Source organism: Triplophysa dalaica, chromosome 3, assembly GCF_015846415.1.
Source record: "Triplophysa dalaica isolate WHDGS20190420 chromosome 3, ASM1584641v1, whole genome shotgun sequence".
NCBI lineage: Eukaryota > Metazoa > Chordata > Actinopteri > Cypriniformes > Nemacheilidae > Triplophysa > Triplophysa dalaica.
In genome coordinates this window covers 7,336,168-7,358,527 of record NC_079544.1, presented here as the reverse complement: position 1 = coordinate 7,358,527, position 22,360 = coordinate 7,336,168, and the positions used below count along the sequence as shown (strand labels likewise).

Genomic DNA, 22,360 nt, shown 5'->3' with positions numbered 1-22,360 from the left:
TTGTCTTGTCCAAAACATGCCTTCATTTGATGATTTCTGGCTGAGTGCTATGCAGCTGTAATTGACAATACATGTTATTCAACATGTCATCTCTGCAAATGTGGATGAAATTCTGCTTTTATTACAAACGACAAGTAATAGAAGAAAACATACAACAAAGAACTATTTCATTTTAATCGCTGTAAATGCATGCTGGTTTCACTGTTCCGTAAGTGTTTCCAATTGCATCAGTTTTAGTTGTAAATTAATACATTAAGTCTTTGTATAAAATGTTTAGCATGTTTACTGCTGTGGACAACACCCCACATCAGTAAATTTGTGAAACTGTATGGAAAGATCTTTTTTGATGGTTTTATGTTGCCTTTATTTCAGAATAAGCTGAGGGAAAGACACTACCTGATAGCCATTGTAAATCAACTGCGCCCTCTGTTGGATGAAGGAAATGGCACTTTATGATACATCAGCTGGACTTGATGGAAATATTGTACATTTAATGAATGTTATTATAGGATTCCTTTCGTAATGTGCAATGGAGTGGCTCTTGTACAAAAAAGGTCAATGGATGTCAACAGCTTGAAATCGAGCTTTTAGCGCTTCACAATGAATTGTACGATTTGTATATCAACTGTATATTTGACAGGCTACATCCATTAAGTGTAGAGACAAATACCCGTTTGTGTGGTGTCAATCCTACATTTCTTTTTGAAGATGGGTTAGGCAGGAGCACACAGCCTGCTCCAAGTACTCAAATCTGTGCCTTTTCATAAACAGTCATTTATGAGAAGGCTTTAAGGCATTTTATTCAAATAATTATAATTCTTTACAGAAAATTCTACTTTTATAGAGTAAGATATGCAAATATAATTAAGTTCTCAGGTTTTTTATGCAATCTTAACGGCCCAAATGCCAGTTTCTGAATATTTAGATCTTTTGCAGATGTCGCACCACATTTGCAAAGGAACAACGATGTGGGAAAATACATAACCGCGCACAACCATCCCATCTACTTGCACAAGCAGACTCATCAGAAATACATCTATGTACACAAATGTCTGTTATTTCTGCATTCAGTCTCAATCTTGTGTTTTTCATTAAGTTCAGTTTTTAGTTTGTACATCAGCATGTGACATTAGATGTTTATAGTTGTACATCCTTTACTTTGAAATAGTCTTCGGCATTGTTCCAGATACCTAGGAGGACCATAAAAGAAATAAATGTTTGTAAAGAACACCGAGCGCATTCTTTAGGTGAAAAGTTCAGCAGCCCTCAACCTTAAAGATACCATTAGTTAAGAAAGGGGGCCATTTAACAGCTGTTGCATCTCTTACAGTAGAAATGCTTCACAATGCATCATATTATCAGGGACTAACGCAATAGTAAGTGGCATTGTCAAACGCCATGAAAGCTGACCAGCTTGTGTACAATTCAATAAAGGGATGCCAAGTTCAAAGAAACACATCTCAAACTGTGTTTGTGTAAATTACTTTATTTTTTCTCAGACCAACAGCAGAAACGTTCCCAATACCTGTAGAGACAAAAACATATGACATCTGTTAAATAGCTGTAATTTCCACTTAAAAGTACAAACTTATTTTCTCACTAACAGAACACATAGTATACACGGTTTCTTAAACCATAGGGGAAAATTACACTTTGTTATACATTCATTTAGCGTGAGACTCATGAAGTCCAAGAATTTGAGAATTGTTGATGCCTAGATATTAATTTCAGATTTAATAAAAAGACCTTAAACAATCCTCAATGTCTCCTTGACATGCTTTTAACCAGCAAAACCATGAATAACACGACTACCAAGTCAAACCAAAAGATAATGATTCTGAGATGCAATTAGACCTCATTTAAGTCAAAGGGAGTAAAAACATGTTTCAACGTTTACAAACAAATCATAGAACCTCAAAAGCCCATTATGCTGATATAACAATACTTGACGTACGATAACTAATGCAAATATTATTCAACAACACAATTTCAGACCACATACACCATAAATAAAACCAGAAATTACAATTTCAACCTGCAGGCACAAGATAAATGGATAGCTCACCTAAAAGTGAAAATTCTGTCATCAATTAAACCCCAGTCAGATTGGAGTATGCAAATATTTGTTACTCTAGTTGTTCCAAAACATTATAAATCTAGTTGTTTGGTTAAACATATAAATATATTTGGACAAATGCTTGAAACAAAACAGTTCTTGATCACAATAGACTACCATAGTATGCAAAATTAGAGGTAGTCAAAAGTGCCTCAAAATATCTTTTGTGTTCAACAGGATAAAAAAAAGTATTTTTTCAATGGGGTCCAAGAACTGTTTGGCTATAAGCATTCTTCCATATATCTTTCACTGTGTTCATCAGAACAAATACATTTATACAAATTTGGAACAACTCAAGGTAAAAGAAAGAATTTCATTTTTGGGTGAACTATGCCTTTAAAGGGAAGTGAATACATCTGGGGATCTACCCCAGTCAGGTGCTCACCATTACTTTTAGTTCATCCTCCTGATAAGTCTGTTGATCTGGTCCTCCCTGTTGCCTGCATCACCTCCCTCTACAAAGTGGGTGGTCTTCTTCTTCATGCCTCCACGGGGAGAGGACAGTTTGAATGGCCAGAGGAAGTTGCTGGCGGCCTTGAAGTTCTTTCCAACAGTGTAGATCTCGTGGATGAGATCCTCAATGCAGATGATGCCATAACGACCTGGAGAGATATAAATGAATTCGCTTGAATCCTAGTGAACACAATTTTGTTAAAATCAGTATTTGAACTTGCTTGGCATTGTGGAATAAGTGCCTACCAAGGGACTTCTCGATAAGGGAGTTATCTGTAAGACCAATGCGCTGCTTGTTGATCTTGCCAAATCCACGCTTGTAGGCGAGCTCGCGCACAGATTTAAGGTTGGGGTAGCTGTAAGACAAATGGATACGGTCAGGTAAGGTAAAACAAATGAATATAGCTCAATATAATTTTTGATATTTCATGACTAGTTCTGAGATAAAACAAACTTAAATTCCATACGCAAAGCTTTACCATGACCATGGGTCCCCCGTGTTTACAAAATGTATAACTGCTTTACATACCCCCAAGCAATGTAGGGCTCTGCAATTCGCAGCATGTTGATGGAGGCCTTGTTCAGTTTGATAAAGACACCATTGAAGATCTGGCGGAGACGAAGCAGCTGAAGCACCTTGCGGACTTTGGGGCTGACACCATTGATGCTGATGATAGAAGAGGTACCCCATCAAAACTCTTAAATGACTGTTCAAACTAATTTTATTAATGCTCGGTTGTGGTTTCAGAAGATTTGGCTTATTTCGAAAGAAATCACCATGGTCGATATGATGGGGAAAAAAGAGCAACATCATAAACCACATGCAAAGACATCTCCAGCCCTTTTAAAAAAAAATTACCCTCTGATCCTTATGACAAAAGCAAGTTTGGGCTCAGCTGGGACATAGTAGTTGCCGGCCTTGCGAGCCATTCTGCCCATGCGGATCTCACGTCTGTACATCTGCCTGTATTCCCTGTGGTAAGCTTCAGCACGCTTGAAGATGAGCTTCCTGGTGACTTTGCGGCCCTATGGATGAGAGAGGAGATGGAACTCATTATATTGATGCTTCAACATGTAGCAACTGGCATATCAGACATGCAATAACATCCATTTAAGGGAAAAACGGCCAAAGAAAACAAACCACCAACCTTCTTCTCAGCCTGTTGCATCTTCAGACGCACGGCCTTGATGGCAGCAAAGTGCTTTCGCCTCTTCAAGAGGCTTTCAGGGACTGAGGGAGCCACCTTTTCTCTGAGAAATCACATAGAAGCACATGTCACTTTCACGTTATGACTACAGACCAGGCTGTTTTGACAACCATGTAACATTAAGTAAGTACAACCTGTACATTTGCTAGCATAATCTCATTACAGATATAATTCATAAAAATGGTTCATAAAATCACACTGGCAAGAAACACTGCACCACGCTAGCATAGCACCATGATAGCATTTCCACAACCAGCTAACGCGAACACTTGACTATTGACAATTTAAAAACCTGGGCGCAACAAAATGATTATCTAGCGACCGTGTCTTGTATTAACGCACGTAATTCTATGTCTGGACATATTTTCATTCGGTTACATGAACTGCTCTTTACACGTTGTTATATCGCTGCAACCAAACATTGACGTCAACTTTATTGATTCATCGTTCACTCGTTTGGTCCCAATATCCATTTCATAATACGTAAACACATACTATCTGCTCATCAAGACTGTTAACAACACTGAATGAGCGATATTTTAACCGATGGATTAAGATTCAAACAGCACGGAATCCAACTTACTTTTCACCCGCCATTATCCCTACAGTAAAAGAGGCTTGTACGCATGCGCAGTGGCGTCTTATGAGTTGGGTCCCTCACACTTCCGGTAAACGTTAGGTGTCTAGTTCTTTTGCCTTTTAAACTATTTTTGTAATTCCGCGTTATTCATTCGTTCTTTGGCAACATAAACTGTGCCGTATATTTTATATGAAAGAAATATGCTTGTTGAAACAAAGGATGAAAACAAAGGAGCTGGACATGACGCACACGTCACTAGTGTTTTGCAATGCTGGCGGACCCACATGGGGGGAAAGTTACGAAGTGTGTCCGATCATATTTAAAGAGCTCAGTATGGACCGATTTAGTTTTGTTGTGGAAGGGAAGGGATCTAGCGTGTGTTTAGTGTCCGAGGAGGGTTTTTGAGTGCGTGCTTTTCTTCTTAATGCACCAAAAATCAGTCTGAATAGTTTAGTTTGGCAAGTTGGAAAGGCGCCACGAACAGCTATGAATATCGTTACCGAATTGTTTGTGGTCACTTTTAAAATAATGTGGTCATTTGTGTTGGCTGGCGCTAAATGGTTTGTTCGTCCGCGCGAGAAGAGTGTTGGGGGGCAGGTGTGTGTTGTCACCGGTGCTGGAAGTGGTCTGGGGCGGCTGTTTGCACTGGAGTTTGCTCGTAGACGAGCGACTCTTGTGCTTTGGGACATCAACAAGCAGGGTAACGATGAAACGGCCGAGATGGTGCGTGAAATCTACCGAAAGTTGAGCCCCTGTGACGGTAAACTCCGTGTATTTTTTAGTATTGCAGTTTTTTTTCTTAACTTGTATGTAATTACGTTAAACATGTTTTCTTCTCACAGGGTCTTCAGGCATTGCCCAAGAGTTGCCCCTGTTTCAGCCAAAAGTGTATGCGTATGTTTGCGACGTAAGTAAACGTGAGAGTGTATATTCTACTGCAGAGAAGGTGCGCAGAGATGTGGGTAATATCGACATATTGATCAATAATGCTGGAGTTGTCTCAGGACATCATCTTCTCGAGTGCCCAGACGAGCTCATCGAAAGAACCATGATGGTCAACTGCCATGCTCACTTCTGGGTCAGTATATAACATGCTTTCATCAGCTCCATTCCCACATTTTTTTCCACGTTCTGCTTTTTACATTCATGTTTAAGAAGAAGAGTTCAGTTTTGATCGTTGCCTTTGTGTTCACAGACAACTAAGGCTTTTCTTCCTGCAATGCTGGAGTTGAATCATGGACACATTGTAACTGTAGCCAGCTCACTGGGTTTGTTTACCACCGCCGGTGTGGAGGTAAGTTTAGCTTTTTATGGTCCTTTCTGATCTGTGACGTTTTGTATCTTGGAACTGAACTTTTCTCCACTTTATTGTAGGATTATTGTGCAAGCAAGTTTGGTGCCATAGGCTTCCATGAATCTTTGAGTCATGAACTGAAAGCAGCTGATAAGGACGGAATTAAGATGACTCTTGTCTGTCCCTTTTTGGTGGACACTGATATGTTCAAAGGCTGTAAAATTAGGTTCGTGGTCTCAATAACTCGTGTATGAAATGATCTCTTTACAAAGAATGTGAATTCTCGATTTTTGTGTTTTTCAACTGATGTCTTGTTGATTTAAACAGGAAAGAAATGGCTCCCTTTTTTCCACCACTAAAGCCAGAGTACTGTGTACAACAAGCCATGAGAGCCATATTAACAGACCAACCAATGATCTGCACGCCACGTGTCATGTACATGGTCACCTTCATGAAAACGTATGCATAATATGCCATGAACAATATCTTCAGGTATTTCTGTAAAAAATGTATTTGTTGCTATATATTAAACATTTTTTATTTCTATTTTACAGAGTTTTGCCATTTGATGCCACTGTATGCATGTACAGATTTATCGGTGCTGATAAATGTATGTACCCCTTTCTGGCTCAACGTAAGGAGTCCACAAACAACAATGAATCAAAGACTGGGATCTAACTGGTGGCAACTTCAAACAACAATGCTAATTTTCTGTGTAGTTCCATTGGAACGGTGAAAGCTGTACACTACAAACGTTTTTCCAAACAACATATAGCTGGAAACTTCACAAGTTCAGCATGTTACTTTAAGATTGCATAATAAGGCCAATCACCTATTTATATGCGTTCATATTTTGTCATGTATCGTTTTTTTTCTGTCAACATTCCATGACCATGTCACTTTAGAGGTTTCGTCCTCCTTTTAACACTAAGATATGCACTATGTGTACGGAGTTATTCTGGTTGCCTGGTCCAAATGACTGTCAAAAGAAACTACCACAATTGCTTTTATTGATAAATAAATAGTCTTTTCAAATGAATTATTTACAATGTTTTTTATTTGATAACCTCTTTTAATGTCAGAATTAAAAGATGATTCTAGACTCTACTGCAAGCATAGAATACGCACGCTCTAAAAAATTCTGGCACAAAAAGGGACAAACCTAGCCATTGGTTTAAATTATTCCAGAAAATGTATAGTTGACCTAGCAGTGGGTTTAAACAACCCAGCATAGGTTAATTTACAATGCAATGGTTGTTTTATTAACTAATGTTGGGTTGAATTTTTTAGCATTTTTTAATGTTATATCCTCTCTCACACACACACACAAATAATAAGGATAAAAAGATATTTTGAATAGCGATTTTAGATATTTGAAAACCAAACAATATTGCCCCCTAGATTTCCAATGTATGGACATAAAACCAATAAAACATCAAACATCTTTTGTGTTCCACAAGAGTCATAAAACACACTGTAAAACTTTAATGTAATTTTGTAGGAGTTTTGTCAGTAACTTAATGTAGATTTAATTTACAATTTTGTTTTAAACTTAAACTTACCCATTACTTATATGTTCTATCATGAAAAAAGACTTAATATCTTAGGTCACTTTTTTCTTTTATGTAAATGTATTTTAATTTTAGAAGTTTCAAGTTAAAGATTTAACTAAAAGAACAAGACAAACATGCTTAGGAAGAATGTCATTTTTTTCTACAGTGTTGCTGTGCTCTTCTGTCTCATTTTGAATCTCAAAAGTTAAAGTTTTTTAATTTAGGTTAAAGTTTAACTCAAATTGATGACAAATAGGAAAGTAATTAAATCTACAGTAAGTTACTGGTAAACCTGCTGCAAAACTACAGCAAAGTTTTACAGTTTAGATCATTAATGACATCACAAAGCCTAAATAAACGATAATGGCAGAACATTAAGTTTTTGGTAATCTCTTTAAGATTCCATGTGGAAATCATCATGGTTTGAAATGTCAGACATTCCTATCAATGAAAACGGGGAATCGCATTCAAATGCCATCAGATTGATTATAAAATCACACACTTATTTCTTTTCCGAGGCAAAATGAGAATCTCATTAGTACTGTAAAAGTAATAGTCAAATAAGGAATGAACACTTTTAGAGTGCATGCGTGCAAATAAGTGGAAAATGGCTTTAGACAATGGCTAATTGTAGCAAATAAGGCTGTTGATTATTAGAATATAATGGCTAACTGGAAGTGGGCAACAATAAAAAGTACATATTTTTTCCCTCACTTTGTTTTACAAGTTTAAATCATTAATCTTATGTTAACTAAGAAAGTTGTGGTAGGATTATTACTCTCTAAAATAAAAAAATAATGAAAACTGGCGCAACCTTAACAACTCTAGACCAAAAGCTGTAAGATTAGTGAACAAAAGCCTACAGAATATGTCAGACCACTTATTAGATAACCCCACTTTCAGGCTAAACAGAAAAGAACAATAAAGTACTTCATGTATTACAAACTCAAAAAGTATGCAAGCATGAGCCTCATTAGAGAAAACAGCGTAAAAGAATGCTTGGTCCAGGAGAAGCAGCTCATTTGTTTATGACGTGTCATGGTATACATTATGCAACAGAAGATTATTTTGTTTCACTTAGAATTTTATGAGGTTTTAAGTTTGACAGACAATTGGTTGTGCAGCATTCATATTTTACCTTTACTAAATTAGGACATTTACAAATTGTCAGTATGGTTCTGCTTCTAATTACTATATATTATATTAAGTGGGATTGACCTTATTTAACAGGAATAATTCGTTTTTATAAGAATTTGGAAACATCACCAGAGAAAATTTGCTTTTAAGCACACTTTTCTACCTCTAAATGTGCAAATGATTGCTTTATTTAATGAAAAACAAGTGCGTTTCAGATTATATCCGAGCTAACATAAGCATGATTGGTCTATAACTCATAACAATGACACATGGAAAGACAAACATTTCCTCTGTGGGGCTCCCCAAAAGCGATAGACTTGGCTGCCTGTCTTGAAAATGTCCAAATACCAGAGATAAGGAAGATCTCTGACACAAAGGTTATCCTATTTCTTGGAAAATTATAGCTCCACTGCACTCAGTTGGATGATGCCATTACACTAATGATGTCACAGACACATTTATGAGGGGGACATATCCCATGAGGAAGATCCTAAAGCATTCATTTCATGACGGAAGATACAATTCCGATAAATGTATTATCAGTCAGACTGTGTAATCATTTCTCAAACATTCCAGACTACTTTTTTTGTTTAGGCTTGCTACAAACTCACTTTTCACAGATGATTCAATGAGAATCATCTTTACGCGTTTAAGACACCCTGCGTCTTAAATGCATAAAAAGGTTAGTTTTTTAACCTATAATTCTTGTTACGTAACATTGAAAAATCACCATCAATTGTGCAATAAGCAACTCACAGGCAACTATCTGGCAGTCTGCTCCAAACCAGAGGAAAGTCACATCAAATGAAACATTAGAAATTTCAACAATGTCATTTTGCTATGAGAATACCATTAAATTGTTTACTTAGTCATCTTAATGCTTGTCTAGCATGTCAGCTGTACATTCTATAAAAACTGCAGTGCAGCTAATTTTATCAAGTTTTATCCCTATTTTAGTACTTATTATGTTATGAATATTGGTAACTGTTTTAGATTGAGATGACTCAAAATGTACCTGAAACAAACCCATACGCAGTGCTTGAAGTAAGGAGGGACTGGGGTACGGAATTTAGAGCCCCTCTAAGAGATAAAATAGACGTTAGGGTACCTCAGATAAATAGATTTTGGAAACAATAATGATAAATCTGAAATTTGAGCGGATTGATATCGTAGGTGAACTAAATATTTAAATTAATATATTTAATATGAATCTTTTTTTTATTTAATAAGTATATTTTAGGTATGTAGGCCCTATATTCAAAACTGCTTCTTTTAGTTGCCATTTTGGGTCTGCTGTTTTGTCACTCATTATGTAGTTCTACTGTAATTCATTTAAAAGAAGAATAACATTTCTCTCTTATAGAACATTGTTTAGACTGAAAAGTATAAATTTTCAAAATATGTTTTCTGTGCAAACCCTTAAAAACGTGATATATATTTATGCATATCTTTTATCATAAACACGATTTAATCCAAACACTGCCTATATGCATTGTGCATTTAAAAGACATTACTGTACCTCCCTCTAGTGGACAGATCATAAAATAATCACAAACTAGCATTAATGGTGTGTCATCTGCAGAAACATTTCACTATTAAAGTATGTGGTTTGGTCATATCACCATAATACCAGGGTTGTATCATACACATTGGGCAGACCATTAAAACGTCAATATTTTGGATGATAACATTATTATTTACATAAAGTCACTCTGTACATTAAGCAAAAGAATACAAACACATTGACAGCATTTCAAAATATATTACTTTAATAGGAATAAATAAAGTTATCAAAACCATGAAAACAAACATAACGGTTTCTAAACTAGGTGCAGGGAAAAGTTATCTTTTTAAAAGAAACACTCCCACCACAACATATTTAACCATTAAATCAAACGGTCAATTTTAATATAGCTAGATATAGCTTTACATAAAAGATCAAGTGATTATGTCTAAAATTTATCTTTGTTTTAACCACGCAAAAGTTGTCTGTCTATAAAACCGGAGCTTATCTTATCCCATAAAGCATTTTTCTGTAATTCCATATTACATTTCAGGTCATATATCACCCCTCATCAAATCTGCACATATCAGTAAATTGTGCATTTATCAAAATAGTCCTATACTGTACTGTACACCACATCCAACAACAATATTCAACTAAAAATGGCTTATTTCATAAAAGAAACTATGGGTATATGTTACAATATTAATTCAAAATGTTGCACTGTTTAAAGTTCACAGTGCGTAACCAGGCAAGGCGAAGGTCGACTTTTGTCTCTGCTTTTGCTGATGGATCCATTACAGCAGTTAGATCTCTGATTTGCACCGTCCTTCCTTTTATTTCAAACCCAAGCTCAAGTTATTATTGCACAAACAATAAAACCCTTAAAGGCTTATAAAGAAATAATACAACATGAATCAAACATTACAAAATTTGAAACAAAAGAGCTCCACATCTTTCATCCATCAAAATATGCTTGCTGGGTGGGTTACATTCCTGCAGTTTTTATGCATCTTTTCCAGTCAGCATGCCCAATCCACACACAAATAGCCACAGTCTGCTGGTTCAATTCTAATCCAACAATTTATATAAAATACTTGATGTACTTTAAAAGTCTGTCCATATACTGTAACACAATGATGCACTTGGATACTAGCATGTATCATCTGTATAGAACAATCAAAACAAATACGCATATTAAGAGTTGCAAACAATATTTGTGTAGGTTATGATTGCTAATAACTATTATTACAAAAAGCATCAGACAACTCACGTGAAACTGAAAATAAAATGTAATTGAATAAGACTCACCATGATACCACCATTTTGTTTTCTTTGGATTTTTATTACATGTCTTTACATAAAATGAATTATCTGGAGGACGCCGCTGAAATAAAAAAAAACAGTTAATTACAACAATATAAAAACACATTACATTAATTACCAATAGGTAAAAAAGTGTTTACCTTTTCTTTGCAGCTTGACAGCATGCTAATAATGCTTAAACAAACCGACTGCACAGACAAAGCCGGTGACCAATCTTCCGTTAATATAGATAAACAGATGTGACCATTGCTATAGACATGTGGATGGATGGGTATATTCTCTCCAGTGAACATCACCTGTAAACAGGTAGAAACAATCAAGTCACAGAAATCACTAGCAGAACAGAACATATGAGACAATGAACCTCTACAGATGGCATGCAGCATTTTAATAACGGATTTGGCAAGTAACTAAAATAGCCTTTATGCTTTACATTAAATTTTTTATTATGTATTTATACTAATTGCTTTGAGTTATCTTTGTTGTATATCCGTTTCAACTGTGATGCTGACATGAAAAGTAAACACAGTGAATACATCATGCATTGAATCAAAAACAGGTTTGATAGAAAGAAACAGATCAAGAAATCACAAACTAGCCTAAAAATTACCTGAGGTGAGTCAAAAGGATATCTACTACTGAATTTGAAGAGCAGCTGAAACTTCTCCCCCTCATAAAGAGTACCTGAAGCACCTTCCATATCTATAAACCACCTGCACAAGAACAAGAGCACTGGAGATAACATCACTCATTGCTTATTCAAATAAATAAAATTGCTCCCAATTAAGATATACAAAAGGCAAACAGGTTTGCGGAATGCAGACAGCCAAGCGTGTCAAAATGAAGCTTAACCCGTCACTACGGAAGTGACTGTTCTGCTCTGTCAAAGGATGCTGTCGTGAAACACATTTACACATCTGACAACTTACTCTGTGATTGTGTTCTGCACGCTTTTTTCATTCAGTGTCATTCCAGGTGGAGGGTCACTTTGCAACGCCATCAGTTCTTTTTGTAATCTTTTCTGTTAAATGAAAAAAGTTAAAAGCGTAACTGAAGTTAAAACGCAGCACTTCAATGTCAAGTAGCGTTAAATGTATACATTTCGGTTATTTGTTATCAGGCATTACGATACAAATCTGAACTCTTACGTAAACTAAAGTATCGTATTTAAATAGTAACGTTAACTTACTGCAGTATAAAACTAGTAAGTAGACAGACACATAGCAGACTGCTAACAACGAGCTTGGTAAACAAATGTATTAACCTTACAATGATAACGTTGCTGAAACTAGGGAGCAGCATTAATAATATGAACTATTTGTGGTTCCTGTGACACATCAGGTTTATAATAATAATAATAATATCGTGTCTTTATTTGTCACAGCAGTAACGTAACGTGATGACAGGACAGAGTTGTTGGCTTTCAGACAGACTGAACGTTAGCTTGCAGAGTAAACAAATGTGCGTACGCATAAAACAACTAACGCTTGGTGTTCAGATAGAAATAGAGACACGGGATTAACCAAAATATGTCATAATAAGTCGATGTTAAATTGATCTTTACTGTGATGTTAAACGAGTTGCTTTTGTTTTAAGAGACACTTACCTGCATAGACGCCATGACGGAAAGCCTCTGCTGAGAGGCGATTGGCCGAGTGACGTCTGATCCGCTTCCCTGTGCGAGCCGCAATGCAACAACATTCGCACAGTTTGCACTTCATTTAAGGGCAGATGAAATAGGTGACCAGGCTTATCTTGTCCTTTTGACAAACCGGAGAATTTTTAATAGTTTTGTGCTTTGTCTTTTGGCTTAAACATGTTAAAAACTTTTATATATTAGTTGTCATCTTTTTTTATGCACAGATTTTCATTTTAGTCCAACAAAACTGAAACCATGCTTATGTTAACTTGAGAGAAAATGTAAATAAAAACCTACTGCAAATCACATGTATTATAATTAATTTTTTAGAAATATAAACATAAGATAGTACATTTATAAAGTAAAACATGCCATAAATAATAAAAGATGAGATGACTTTATCAATAAATGTGATTCTTTCAAAAAGCCTCAAATGATGCTAGACAATGTATATTACCAGTCTAGTAAAATGAGAAATATTTTCATTATTCATTTTCATTATGATATTATCATTTGGGGACTTGTTTTTAAGGGTTTATGCCCAGTGTTAAAATGGATTTATTATGCAAATTTTTACGAGATGCAATATAAGTGTGAGGTACAGTTTACCCAGAATGTGTCTGTTATGAAGAGGTTTCAGTGCACTAATCTGCTCTATAATCCATTTGCATTCAGATGAAACATCCCTCCAAAAATTACGAAATTGTAAGTGAATGTTCTCCACACGTTACTCTAATGATTTTGCTTCAAAACCCTCTAAATACCTCACTACGCATGGTCTGAAATATCTGCTATTGCTGAAAGTAAGTGTAGGAGCCTGATGAAAAATTGTAATTCAAACGAAAACTCGTGACTTGGATTTTGAATCTGGAATCTTCATTTATTCGTTAGGTAGAAACTTTTATCCAGATTGAATTACAAATAAGAAAAAATCACAAGCAAAATTAACCAGTGAAGAACAATAACAATTCGTCTGTCTGTTATAACAACCTTTATTTAAATTTAAAGTTAACACAAAAAGATCAACAATAAAATGAATTATCATGTCTGATTTGATGCGCTCTAAGTTAACAGGAGAATTTTTTTCAGGCACCTTTATTTTGTTAATAAGAAATAAATTTAATACTGGGTCAAAGCTTAAAAAAATCTGAACGTATAAACAAACACACAAACAAAAAATACAGATGTAATCTTTTTTAATCTATACGCAAATTTAACAGAATACATGATACTAAAGTGGGTAATGCACTTAACCCTGCTTTTAAGTTCAATGTTTCTGTTGCCGAACCTAAATTTAAAACAACAAAACAATACTATTTTGTTTTCTCTTAATATTTATTCTGCAGTCAAATACTGTAAGTGTTTGAATTTTCAACAATCTAAGAAGTTTGCAGCCATCAATAGCTCCAGTGCTATCTCTGGGGCAATAGGAAATTCTGGGATTTCTGTAGAACTATTAGTATAGCGAACTTTGTAAGTAAAATACATGCACACTTTAGAAAGAACATGTGATGGTATCTCCCGAAAGTTGACTTCATTTGTTTCATTCTCTGCAAACTGGCCTGAAAAAAAGAGATAACTTTGCTTTAATAAATCCACATACAATTTAATCAATACACTAAAAATGGGCTCAGACTACAGGATTAAAAAAATCCTGACAGATTAAGAAATCTGGTAGAAGCACACACATAAGGGGAATCTTGACATATTGTCTTTTTTTAAATCTAAAAGTTGGCATGAAATAAAAAATTGTAAATTTTAATCTTTTTACAAAGTGGTACAGTATATATTATAAATTATTTATCAATGCACATAATTATTTTTTCAAATTCATTTGCACGTAATCTTCTTTAATCAAAACCATTAATCTCCTCCCCTCCCCTCAAAATGACCTCTCTTTACTTCTGGTATTGAGGAATAGAGCGGGTGCAGGGCTTCTACTGACTGTTTCAAAAAAGGGTGGTCACATATAACGTGATCCGCTCACCTAGAAGTAGTGTAAGAAGTAATGTATATTTTGTGACATGAGGACATCTAGTGGTAGTATGGCGTTCTGTCAACTGGTGGTCATGCAGGGATTTTGTTTCTAAAACTAGTTTAATAAAATTGTGTGAAGAAGTAGCAGCAGCTGGAATATGGTGGCGATAATGCACCTTGAATTTAGTGCTACCTGCCTTAAAACCAAGAATAAGAAGCAGCAGCTCCTGTTTACGTTTATGGAAAATACAGAACACAACGGACATTGTAAAATGACAACTCGAAGGACGCATTATGGACGTATTTCATCTATTTACTATTCCTTCATCTCCGCTATCCAGCGCACTGCAGCAGCTGTTGCGATTGACATTTTTTAAGTTCTGTCAGTCACCTTAACGTCTTGTCTCATATTGGCCGTTGTGAAAGTACCTACTTCATCATCACGATTGAAAATTGTACATATAAAACATGTTTGATATGATCGGGGCCATCCCAATTTGTTTTAGAGCAGATCGGGAGGTGTAGGATTTGATCTGTGAATGCCTCACATTACGAAATACTTTAAATTTTTTCACAGATTCTCAGGAGGGTCAAATCAGGGTAAAATCGTTCAGAGAATCCTGTAATCTGAGCCAGGCATAAAAAACATCTCAATGCCAGACTTTAATAAAAAAATCTACATTATTATTTTAGTATCTTCAGCCGTAACACAGGAAACAATGTATAATACATTGCATTTATAAATGTGATTACATCTATTCAGAATTTCTGTAACAGATACTCACCAGGACCACTAAGCATAGCTTTGATTGTTCCTGATGTCAATGCATGTTCTCTCTTCACGATAAACTCATGGCCATCAGAGGAGATCAGTTTCACGTACATGGCATCTGGCCCTTCACAGCCACCGTAGGTCTTTTCTTCACTGTCTAGAAAAGCATTTCTAATTAATTGAATTATACACTTAGAAACTGTATTACTGTCACACTTCAACAAGCACTATGTTATTACATTTTTTTTTATTTTGACAGACCAAATAATCTGTAGCATCTAACAAAACACTACCATAGATTTTTGCAAATGTTATTATTTAATACAGATTATTTGAACTCTGCATATTCATGTGCGTTACGTATTGCTAGATGACAAGGTACACAAAGATCTTACCCATTTTTACTGATTTCTCCTGCTTCTCACTGTAATTTAAGAGGAAAAATTAGCAGTGAACACAAATTATAATGGGAACGACAAATTATCTTCGAGTGGGTTAATTGGTGTTTGACACAGGAGGAAAACAGCTCTGTAATGCTGATGCATCACAAAAAAATAAGAAAATTAGTTACTGTTACCTGCTATTATTTAGCTCAAGCACTCTGGTCAGATCGGTCTTCCATAAATGTCTCACCTGACACTATTCTTGCGAACAAAAACACATATACAAAATGAACTAAACACTATAATTACTCACCTTGAGCAAGTCTGTTGTGTTTTGGGTTTTTCTAGTCCAGTTTTGTCTCTGACGAACTGTGAACAACTGCTGTTCTGTTGTCAGTGTCGCCTACAGGAAACAGTCGTCCATCAGCGAATCCCCTTCCGTAACATATCTTACAAATTAAAAGTCAGCGTTTCCCGTAAATTATCTAAGAATTGTGTCAAAATGTTATTCATATTTTTAATTAACGCATTCCAGTTTATTTTAAGCACGGTGTGTGAAATGTATGTTTCTTGCAAATATAATATAATATTTTTATAGGCAACCATAAGATTACACATTTTTCGCATCCCTCACGTGGGAGGCAGGACTAAATTGTTTCCGGGTTGAATGGTCTTCAACGGAGTGTCAGGCTGAAGTAAAAATGTATCAGGTTGGAGTTTTACATGCACTTCGTCGTCTATCAAAAAATCAGCAACAGATCGTTAGAAGCATCCATGTCTGTTTTCGCCCGACGTCAAACTGCAATGAAAATACGAAAAAAGATCCCCACGCGCACGCAGTAACGTTAGCTTTGAAGAGCAAGTGTCATTCACTGCATGGGATGCAAAGGTCGTTTTTAAATGCATCTACAATAAAGGTTTGACACTACTTTTTCTTTAGATATTCTTATATAATATAATAACACTGCTATGCAACTGGAATAGAGGATGATCTTACTTAAAAAAACGACTATTAACGATTTATTTTGCTTATAGATTCAACCATATTGCGCAGTTAGATGGTATGCATCCACACCAGTACATTCTGAAGATGGACAATTGATCTACACAGGCAACCTGGGCAAGGCTGTAATTGGTAGATAACTCTACCATTTTACAAATGTCATGTAATGCATAAGCATAGCCATATCAGATATGATATCAGATATTATTTATAACTATTTACATTAGTCCAAAATAATAACCTTTAATTTAAATCAATATCTTCTTTTCTTCTAGGTGTTAAGTTTTTCTCTTATTCCAGCAGTATGTTCAGTCTCTGCGTGATGCCATACCTCCTCTTGAAAACAGGAATTGGTGTAAACAGTTTAGCACTGCAAGTGGCCTTTTGTGGTTTTATAGGTGTCTTCACGTTTCTGACTCCTGTTCTCCTCCATCTGATCACCAAAGGCTATGTAGTACGCTTGTACCACAACAAGGACACAGACATGTACACGGCCATCACATACAATGTATTTCTAGTGGAGAAACGGACTGTATTCCACCAGCGTGATATTGAAATTCCTGATGTGAGCCGGATGTTCACTACCTTTTATGCTAAGAAACGCTCCATGCTGGTTAACCCAATGCTTTTTGCTTTGCCTCATGACTACAACCACCTCATGGGGTATGATCGACCCTTCTTATTTGACTTAGATGATTTAAACAAACCAAATGAGAGTTAGCTTATGTCAGATTTGTAACTGCATATCTGTTCATACTTGTTGGACGGCGAAGTTGAATGATAAAGGTTCTGGAAAATCTCAAAACCCTTCAAATAATTTCAGTGGACTCTTGTAAGATATTGAATTGCGGTTGGCACGGTATGCCATACAGATATTTTGTGATGCTGAAAATTGCATGGTGTAAATGTATTTGTATGTGAAATAAATTCATAGACATATTTACCAACTGTGTATAGCCTACCCAATGAATTTTCTGCATAATGCTTTCTTCTGTTTTCCAGCAGTTACTGGTCTGATTTCAGTTTTTTTTTTTTACAATTAAAAGACCTGTAAGACGTTTCCAACGAGAAGTTGTACATTAATAAACAGAAGTGTTTTCTGATAGATAGTTTCTGGCAAAGTTATTTCAGACAAAGAGATTTTGCACTAGTTTTATGCAGAAACTTAACAGTGTTTTAATTTATATTGTAGCATTTGTCATTTTGGTATACACCAGTAAATATACAGAATTATAGAAGTATAGAGTTCAAAAGCTCTATTAAAGGGATAGATCACCCAAAAATGATATTACAACAATGGATCCCGAACCATAAGGCACAATGCATTAGATACCGGCAAAAGAAATTAAGTAATACTTGTTTAATAAAATATATTTACATTATACTTTATTCTCGTTGTATTGGATACCATGCTGCTGTTTATTGCAAAGGTCAGCTGTGGTTGGGGGACACAGCCAGATGTTGCTTGTGAGGATGCCAGGCTATATTACATCATCAAAAGAGATACTACACTTTTTACTCTTTTTTTGTAGTAATGTGCTTGTAAATATTGATAAGAACACGGACGTGTTTCAGAGTCACTTATTTATTTTCAATGTGTATGAAAAGGTTTTTGATCCTAAGATGAGCTTTATAAGCTCACACAAATGCTTATAAACACGTAACCAACACACATAATTAACCGTAAAAGTTCTTTGCCATCTGCAAAATGTAAATGTGATCCATTGCAAGCCAAGACAATTTCTTTCACTTTCCAGGGAGAATGTGAGATGTGCACGAGGATGAACATTGTTGATGAGCTTGAATGAATGCTGACAGTGTTTTGAAACAGTTGTGGTGGTGAGAATACCATTTTTCTACAGTTGGGAGAGCTGTAGGACTAGCTACACATACTGTAGAATAAACTGCAAAAACATGCGATTTAGCTTTAACTTCAATTTATGTTTTGTTATTTAGTGTGTATGCTGCAACTTAAAGCATAACCATAAAAGTCCAAATAATCTCCTTTAAATGCACATGCCTTCTGAATTCCCTGCTTTTTTCATGATTTTATCTTATGTCTTAACTTCTGTTTTTCAGTTGTTCTTCATTCATGTAATTATTTGGAGAAGAAAAACCTGTGGCAGCTTTCAATCCAAAAGAGAAGAGAAGTTTTACCACATACAATGCAGTACATTGTTGTTATCAATCATTACAATTTTAATTAAAAGCTGTTGTTAGTATGGTTATTTGTCCATTTTACAGATTCTAGGCAGAACATTTTTCAACTGCGTGTTTCATAAAAGGATAACCATTATGAAGCCTCTGTACATCATAGTTTTATTTTGTCAATTTGTTACAACTGGAGCTGAAAGACAATTGTTTTGCTCCTCAGAAAGTATAAGCCTTTGGTACAGCTATGATGGTAAGTCAATACGTGCTTTTATATAATATATATATCAGATATATATTTTGAAATTTGGTTTATGTTGTTCAAAAGCACAATACAATTTATGGATCCTCTCTTGTGTGCTGCGACTCAAAATCAGGGATCTCCATCTATTCCACACAGTAAATGTAGTTGTGATTGTTATGATTGGTAAGAAGAGTTTTACTATATCACCATCATGTTGTGAATGTTGTGTTTAATCAGGACCATTATATCACCTGTCAGTGACTGGATCTCCCTGCTCTCTAGGGATGACAACATACAATATCATTTATACAGTAATCCCAAGTATGTTTATGAAAGATTTATACTACTCATTTGTCAAATCATGCATTATTAAGCATATTACACCATGCATTATATACTTATTATTTTTAAGCTCATTTAAGGTGAAAATGACATTTTAAAACAGACATTTGTTGACATTTGTCACTTTTTGTATTATAGTGTTCTCAATTGCTCGTATTGGATTTGAAGTTGCTGTACTTTACAAAGGTCAGCTGTGGCTGGCACACTCACAGCCAAATGTTCCCTGTGAGGACCTCAAAATATGTTACATCATCAAAGGAGGTACGACACGTTACCATGTTTTTAATACTTTCACTTTTTTCCCACAGGTGTGATATGGGTGTGCATAATAAAAATTGCATTCTTGTTATAGAAACACTTTATGACAGCCTACCAGTGTATGTGTCAGCGTTTTACCCCCCAGAGGTGAGCAAGTTAATGATACTAAAACATATTATATTCAGTAGTGGGGAAAATTCATTTCTAGGGGTATATTTGTAATTGCTTTTAATTCCTCCTCAGGTTATGGCATGAATTAGACAAAAACATTCAACTTGAGCACAAAGTTTTTAATAGTATATTTGATTTTGGAAGCTAGACAATACTTATGACCACTACTGTATATCACAAGTTTTCTTTTTACTTTTTATCTAATGTGAGTCTTAAATACTAACCTTTAACAAAATGAGTTGTTTCATGTTTAAATGATCCTTTGAAAATCAAGAAACAAGAAATTATTATATTAATAATATTTTATTTCTCAGGGAGAATATCAAATATACTTGAATTGGACATTTGTTGATGACCTTGAAAACGTACTGACGGCACGCTTTAACATCACAGGGCTAGTGAAAAGGGCTGCCTATGGAAGAAAACATTTTCGTTTATTGTGACAAGGACAATTAAGCCAGACATGGTTGTAGTGCCGGAGACCAATCAGACACGCAATAACTAGTTTGTTTCTTAAATATAACAACAACACCCCTCTCCCAACCAGCAAGCTACCCAGATACAGATACTCTGCATAAAACTGGTTCTCTCTGATCACTTCCAGCCAAGATCAACTGGATCCTCAACAAACTGCTTCAGCACCGTTTCTTTCTTTTGATGGGCAAGACATGCAAGTAACATACTAAGTCGTATTAATGATGCATAGAGCATCATTAACCCTTGTAACAAAGGTGCTTTACAAGGAGAAACCAATGTTTTGTCCAGTCCAGATCTTCTGAATATCATATACTGCCATAAATCCATGTTCTGTTCTTCTCTCTGCTTCAACTTCAACCTTCTTCTAATGCTAAACTATATGTGTGTGTATGTTAGATTAGTATGTTTCTAGGTAATAAAGTCCTGTTTTATTTCACATGTGATGTTGTTTGTAGTTTATGCTCATAATCCGGAGTCCCCAAACATGCAGATTCTTGCTACCTGCTCGTAATGCTAAGTGATTTCCCCAAATCATGAATTCGATCCGGATAAGTATAATTGATCATAATTAATTAAAATCATCCCAATTTGGGCTGATATTTGTTTCCATTACAAAGGGAGGTGGAGAATATATTACCTATAATTGTGATCAAAGCTCATGATAATTCTGACATATTTAGTGAAGAATAGTGTTTAAATAATACTGTTCCTCATTGGATCCCCTACATGGTATACAGCTTCCCCTTTTTGTTCTGCAGCAGAAAGAAAGCAGTACATGTTTAGAATGCCATCAGTGAGTACTTGATAAAGGGGTTTCATTTTTAATAAAGTCAGACTAATTATACATAAATATAAATACACAATTATTGTTAATAATATGATCTGCATCTTTACAAAATGTATATAGTGATTTATTGTTTCAGTGATTTCTTTGAATTTGACCTATAAAAGCTAATCTTTTTTTCTATGTGTTTTTCTCTTATTCCAGCCGTATGTTCAATCCCTGCATGATGCCATATGTCCTCTTAAATTTTTTTGTGGCTCTACAGACAATCCCTGAGCCAGATGTTTTCTTATTCATTTGATCTGTATTTGTATTATTTGATCAAAGCTTAGATGAATGTATAAACAAATTCCTAAACACCCATGCTTTTCAATGCATGCTTAGTAAATGATCTCATGACCAGAGTTCCTTTTTTTCAATAAGATAAACAGAGACTTATTTCAATTCCTCTTCACAAAACCACTGGTAAATACAAAGGAAAAACCTGTGACGGGTTTAAATTTAAAGAGAAGTGATTACAATGCAGTAAATTTGAATAGCTCTATAATAGTGTAAGACCTATTCTAGACGTGTATTTACCTTGAAACAAGTTTTGTGTGTGTTTGTCAGCTTCTTGGCAGAAAAATTATCACACTTTTACGAACATTTAGACAGAGGAAGTATATAACTGGAATCGCAAAGGTTTATCGTTATGGTGTTTTCAAACCCTTTAGCTTTTCTTTGTTTTATGGCAGTATGGTCTTGTATGCCCTCAGCCTTTGTAGAGAGAAGAGTATTGTGCTCCTCCGAAAATGTTAATATTTCGTACACATATGATGGTAAGTTTTAATACCATTACTTTGTTTGAATTGCACAAAAAAAATGTCATATGTTGAAAGTTCGCGCAAAGTTTATTTTTGGTTTACAGTTAATGTTCTCTTCAATCAGGTCCCTTGTATTACTTGTCAATAAGTGCTTCCCCCTGTTCTTTTGGAGTGTCTGTGTACAA

At 35.3% G+C, this 22,360-nt stretch overlaps 5 protein-coding genes and 1 non-coding gene across 7 annotated transcripts; 2 read left to right on the top strand and 4 right to left on the bottom strand.

The window, feature by feature from the left end:
• Positions 1-1,466: 1,466 nt before the first annotated feature.
• Positions 1,467-4,426, bottom strand: rpl7 (ribosomal protein L7). 2 transcript variants are annotated; one of them, XM_056744088.1, is made up of 7 exons: positions 4,361-4,426; positions 3,718-3,820; positions 3,429-3,595; positions 3,099-3,236; positions 2,816-2,925; positions 2,508-2,718; positions 1,467-1,525 (listed from the first exon to the last, which is right to left on the bottom strand). In XM_056744088.1, the coding sequence occupies exons 1-6, from the start codon at positions 4,372-4,374 to the stop codon at positions 2,510-2,512; spliced, it is 741 nt and encodes a 246-aa protein (XP_056600066.1). In that variant the 5' UTR covers positions 4,375-4,426; the 3' UTR covers positions 1,467-1,525; positions 2,508-2,509. The 2 variants fall into 2 exon arrangements, with proteins under 2 accessions (XP_056600066.1, XP_056600065.1); XM_056744087.1 differs by having other exon boundaries at positions 2,502-2,718; positions 4,361-4,425.
• On the bottom strand, positions 3,305-3,393 carry LOC130418562 (small nucleolar SNORD12/SNORD106). The gene has a single exon (XR_008906371.1). It is a non-coding gene; the product is annotated as a small nucleolar SNORD12/SNORD106 (small nucleolar RNA).
• Positions 4,427-4,512: 86 nt separating the features above from the next.
• Positions 4,513-6,690, top strand: rdh10b (retinol dehydrogenase 10b). Its single transcript, XM_056744085.1, has 6 exons — positions 4,513-5,117; positions 5,200-5,435; positions 5,553-5,651; positions 5,732-5,877; positions 5,979-6,110; positions 6,206-6,690. Exons 1-6 carry the CDS (start codon positions 4,844-4,846, stop codon positions 6,327-6,329), a joined length of 1,011 nt encoding a protein of 336 aa, XP_056600063.1. The 5' UTR covers positions 4,513-4,843; the 3' UTR covers positions 6,330-6,690.
• Positions 6,691-10,092: 3,402 nt separating this feature from the next.
• Positions 10,093-12,847, bottom strand: ube2wa (ubiquitin conjugating enzyme E2 Wa). Its single transcript, XM_056743595.1, has 6 exons — positions 12,778-12,847; positions 12,101-12,192; positions 11,782-11,884; positions 11,312-11,467; positions 11,157-11,232; positions 10,093-11,011 (listed from the first exon to the last, which is right to left on the bottom strand). Exons 1-6 carry the CDS (start codon positions 12,790-12,792, stop codon positions 10,998-11,000), a joined length of 456 nt encoding a protein of 151 aa, XP_056599573.1. The 5' UTR covers positions 12,793-12,847; the 3' UTR covers positions 10,093-10,997.
• Positions 12,848-13,786: 939 nt separating this feature from the next.
• elocb (elongin C paralog b) lies at positions 13,787-16,395 on the bottom strand. Its single transcript, XM_056743604.1, has 4 exons — positions 16,256-16,395; positions 15,955-15,983; positions 15,573-15,716; positions 13,787-14,372 (listed from the first exon to the last, which is right to left on the bottom strand). Exons 2-4 carry the CDS (start codon positions 15,956-15,958, stop codon positions 14,182-14,184), a joined length of 339 nt encoding a protein of 112 aa, XP_056599582.1. The 5' UTR covers positions 15,959-15,983; positions 16,256-16,395; the 3' UTR covers positions 13,787-14,181.
• A 220-nt stretch (positions 16,396-16,615) lies between these two features.
• tmem70 (transmembrane protein 70) lies at positions 16,616-18,050 on the top strand. Its single transcript, XM_056743836.1, has 3 exons — positions 16,616-16,859; positions 16,978-17,077; positions 17,221-18,050. The coding sequence occupies exons 1-3, from the start codon at positions 16,644-16,646 to the stop codon at positions 17,664-17,666; spliced, it is 762 nt and encodes a 253-aa protein (XP_056599814.1). The 5' UTR covers positions 16,616-16,643; the 3' UTR covers positions 17,667-18,050.
• The last annotated feature ends 4,310 nt before the right edge of the window (positions 18,051-22,360 follow it).

What these genes read in the sequence shown, in the direction of transcription:
- rpl7 (XM_056744088.1), bottom strand. An exon ending in TGCAACAGGCTGAGAAGAAG is followed by an intron (nt 3,596 to 3,717) that starts GTTGGTGGTTTG and finishes TCTCATCCATAG; the next exon opens with GGCCGCAAAGTCACCAGGAA. An exon ending in TTTGTCATAAGGATCAGAGG is followed by an intron (nt 3,237 to 3,428) that starts GTAATTTTTTTT and finishes TTCTATCATCAG; the next exon opens with CATCAATGGTGTCAGCCCCA.
- rdh10b (XM_056744085.1), top strand. Translation starts at nt 4,844, where the DNA reads ATGAATATCGTTACCGAATTGTTTGTGGTCACTTTTAAAATAATGTGG. An exon ending in ACTGCCATGCTCACTTCTGG is followed by an intron (nt 5,436 to 5,552) that starts GTCAGTATATAA and finishes TTGTGTTCACAG; the next exon opens with ACAACTAAGGCTTTTCTTCC. An exon ending in TTACCACCGCCGGTGTGGAG is followed by an intron (nt 5,652 to 5,731) that starts GTAAGTTTAGCT and finishes ACTTTATTGTAG; the next exon opens with GATTATTGTGCAAGCAAGTT.
- ube2wa (XM_056743595.1), bottom strand. An exon ending in GTGCAGAACACAATCACAGA is followed by an intron (nt 11,885 to 12,100) that starts GTAAGTTGTCAG and finishes GTTCTTGTGCAG; the next exon opens with GTGGTTTATAGATATGGAAG. An exon ending in ATCCTTTTGACTCACCTCAG is followed by an intron (nt 11,468 to 11,781) that starts GTAATTTTTAGG and finishes ACCTGTTTACAG; the next exon opens with GTGATGTTCACTGGAGAGAA.
- elocb (XM_056743604.1), bottom strand. An exon ending in AGCTATGCTTAGTGGTCCTG is followed by an intron (nt 14,373 to 15,572) that starts GTGAGTATCTGT and finishes TCTTTTTTTCAG; the next exon opens with GCCAGTTTGCAGAGAATGAA.
- tmem70 (XM_056743836.1), top strand. Translation starts at nt 16,644, where the DNA reads ATGTATCAGGTTGGAGTTTTACATGCACTTCGTCGTCTATCAAAAAAT. An exon ending in TAAATGCATCTACAATAAAG is followed by an intron (nt 16,860 to 16,977) that starts GTTTGACACTAC and finishes TTTTGCTTATAG; the next exon opens with ATTCAACCATATTGCGCAGT. An exon ending in CCTGGGCAAGGCTGTAATTG is followed by an intron (nt 17,078 to 17,220) that starts GTAGATAACTCT and finishes CTTTTCTTCTAG; the next exon opens with GTGTTAAGTTTTTCTCTTAT.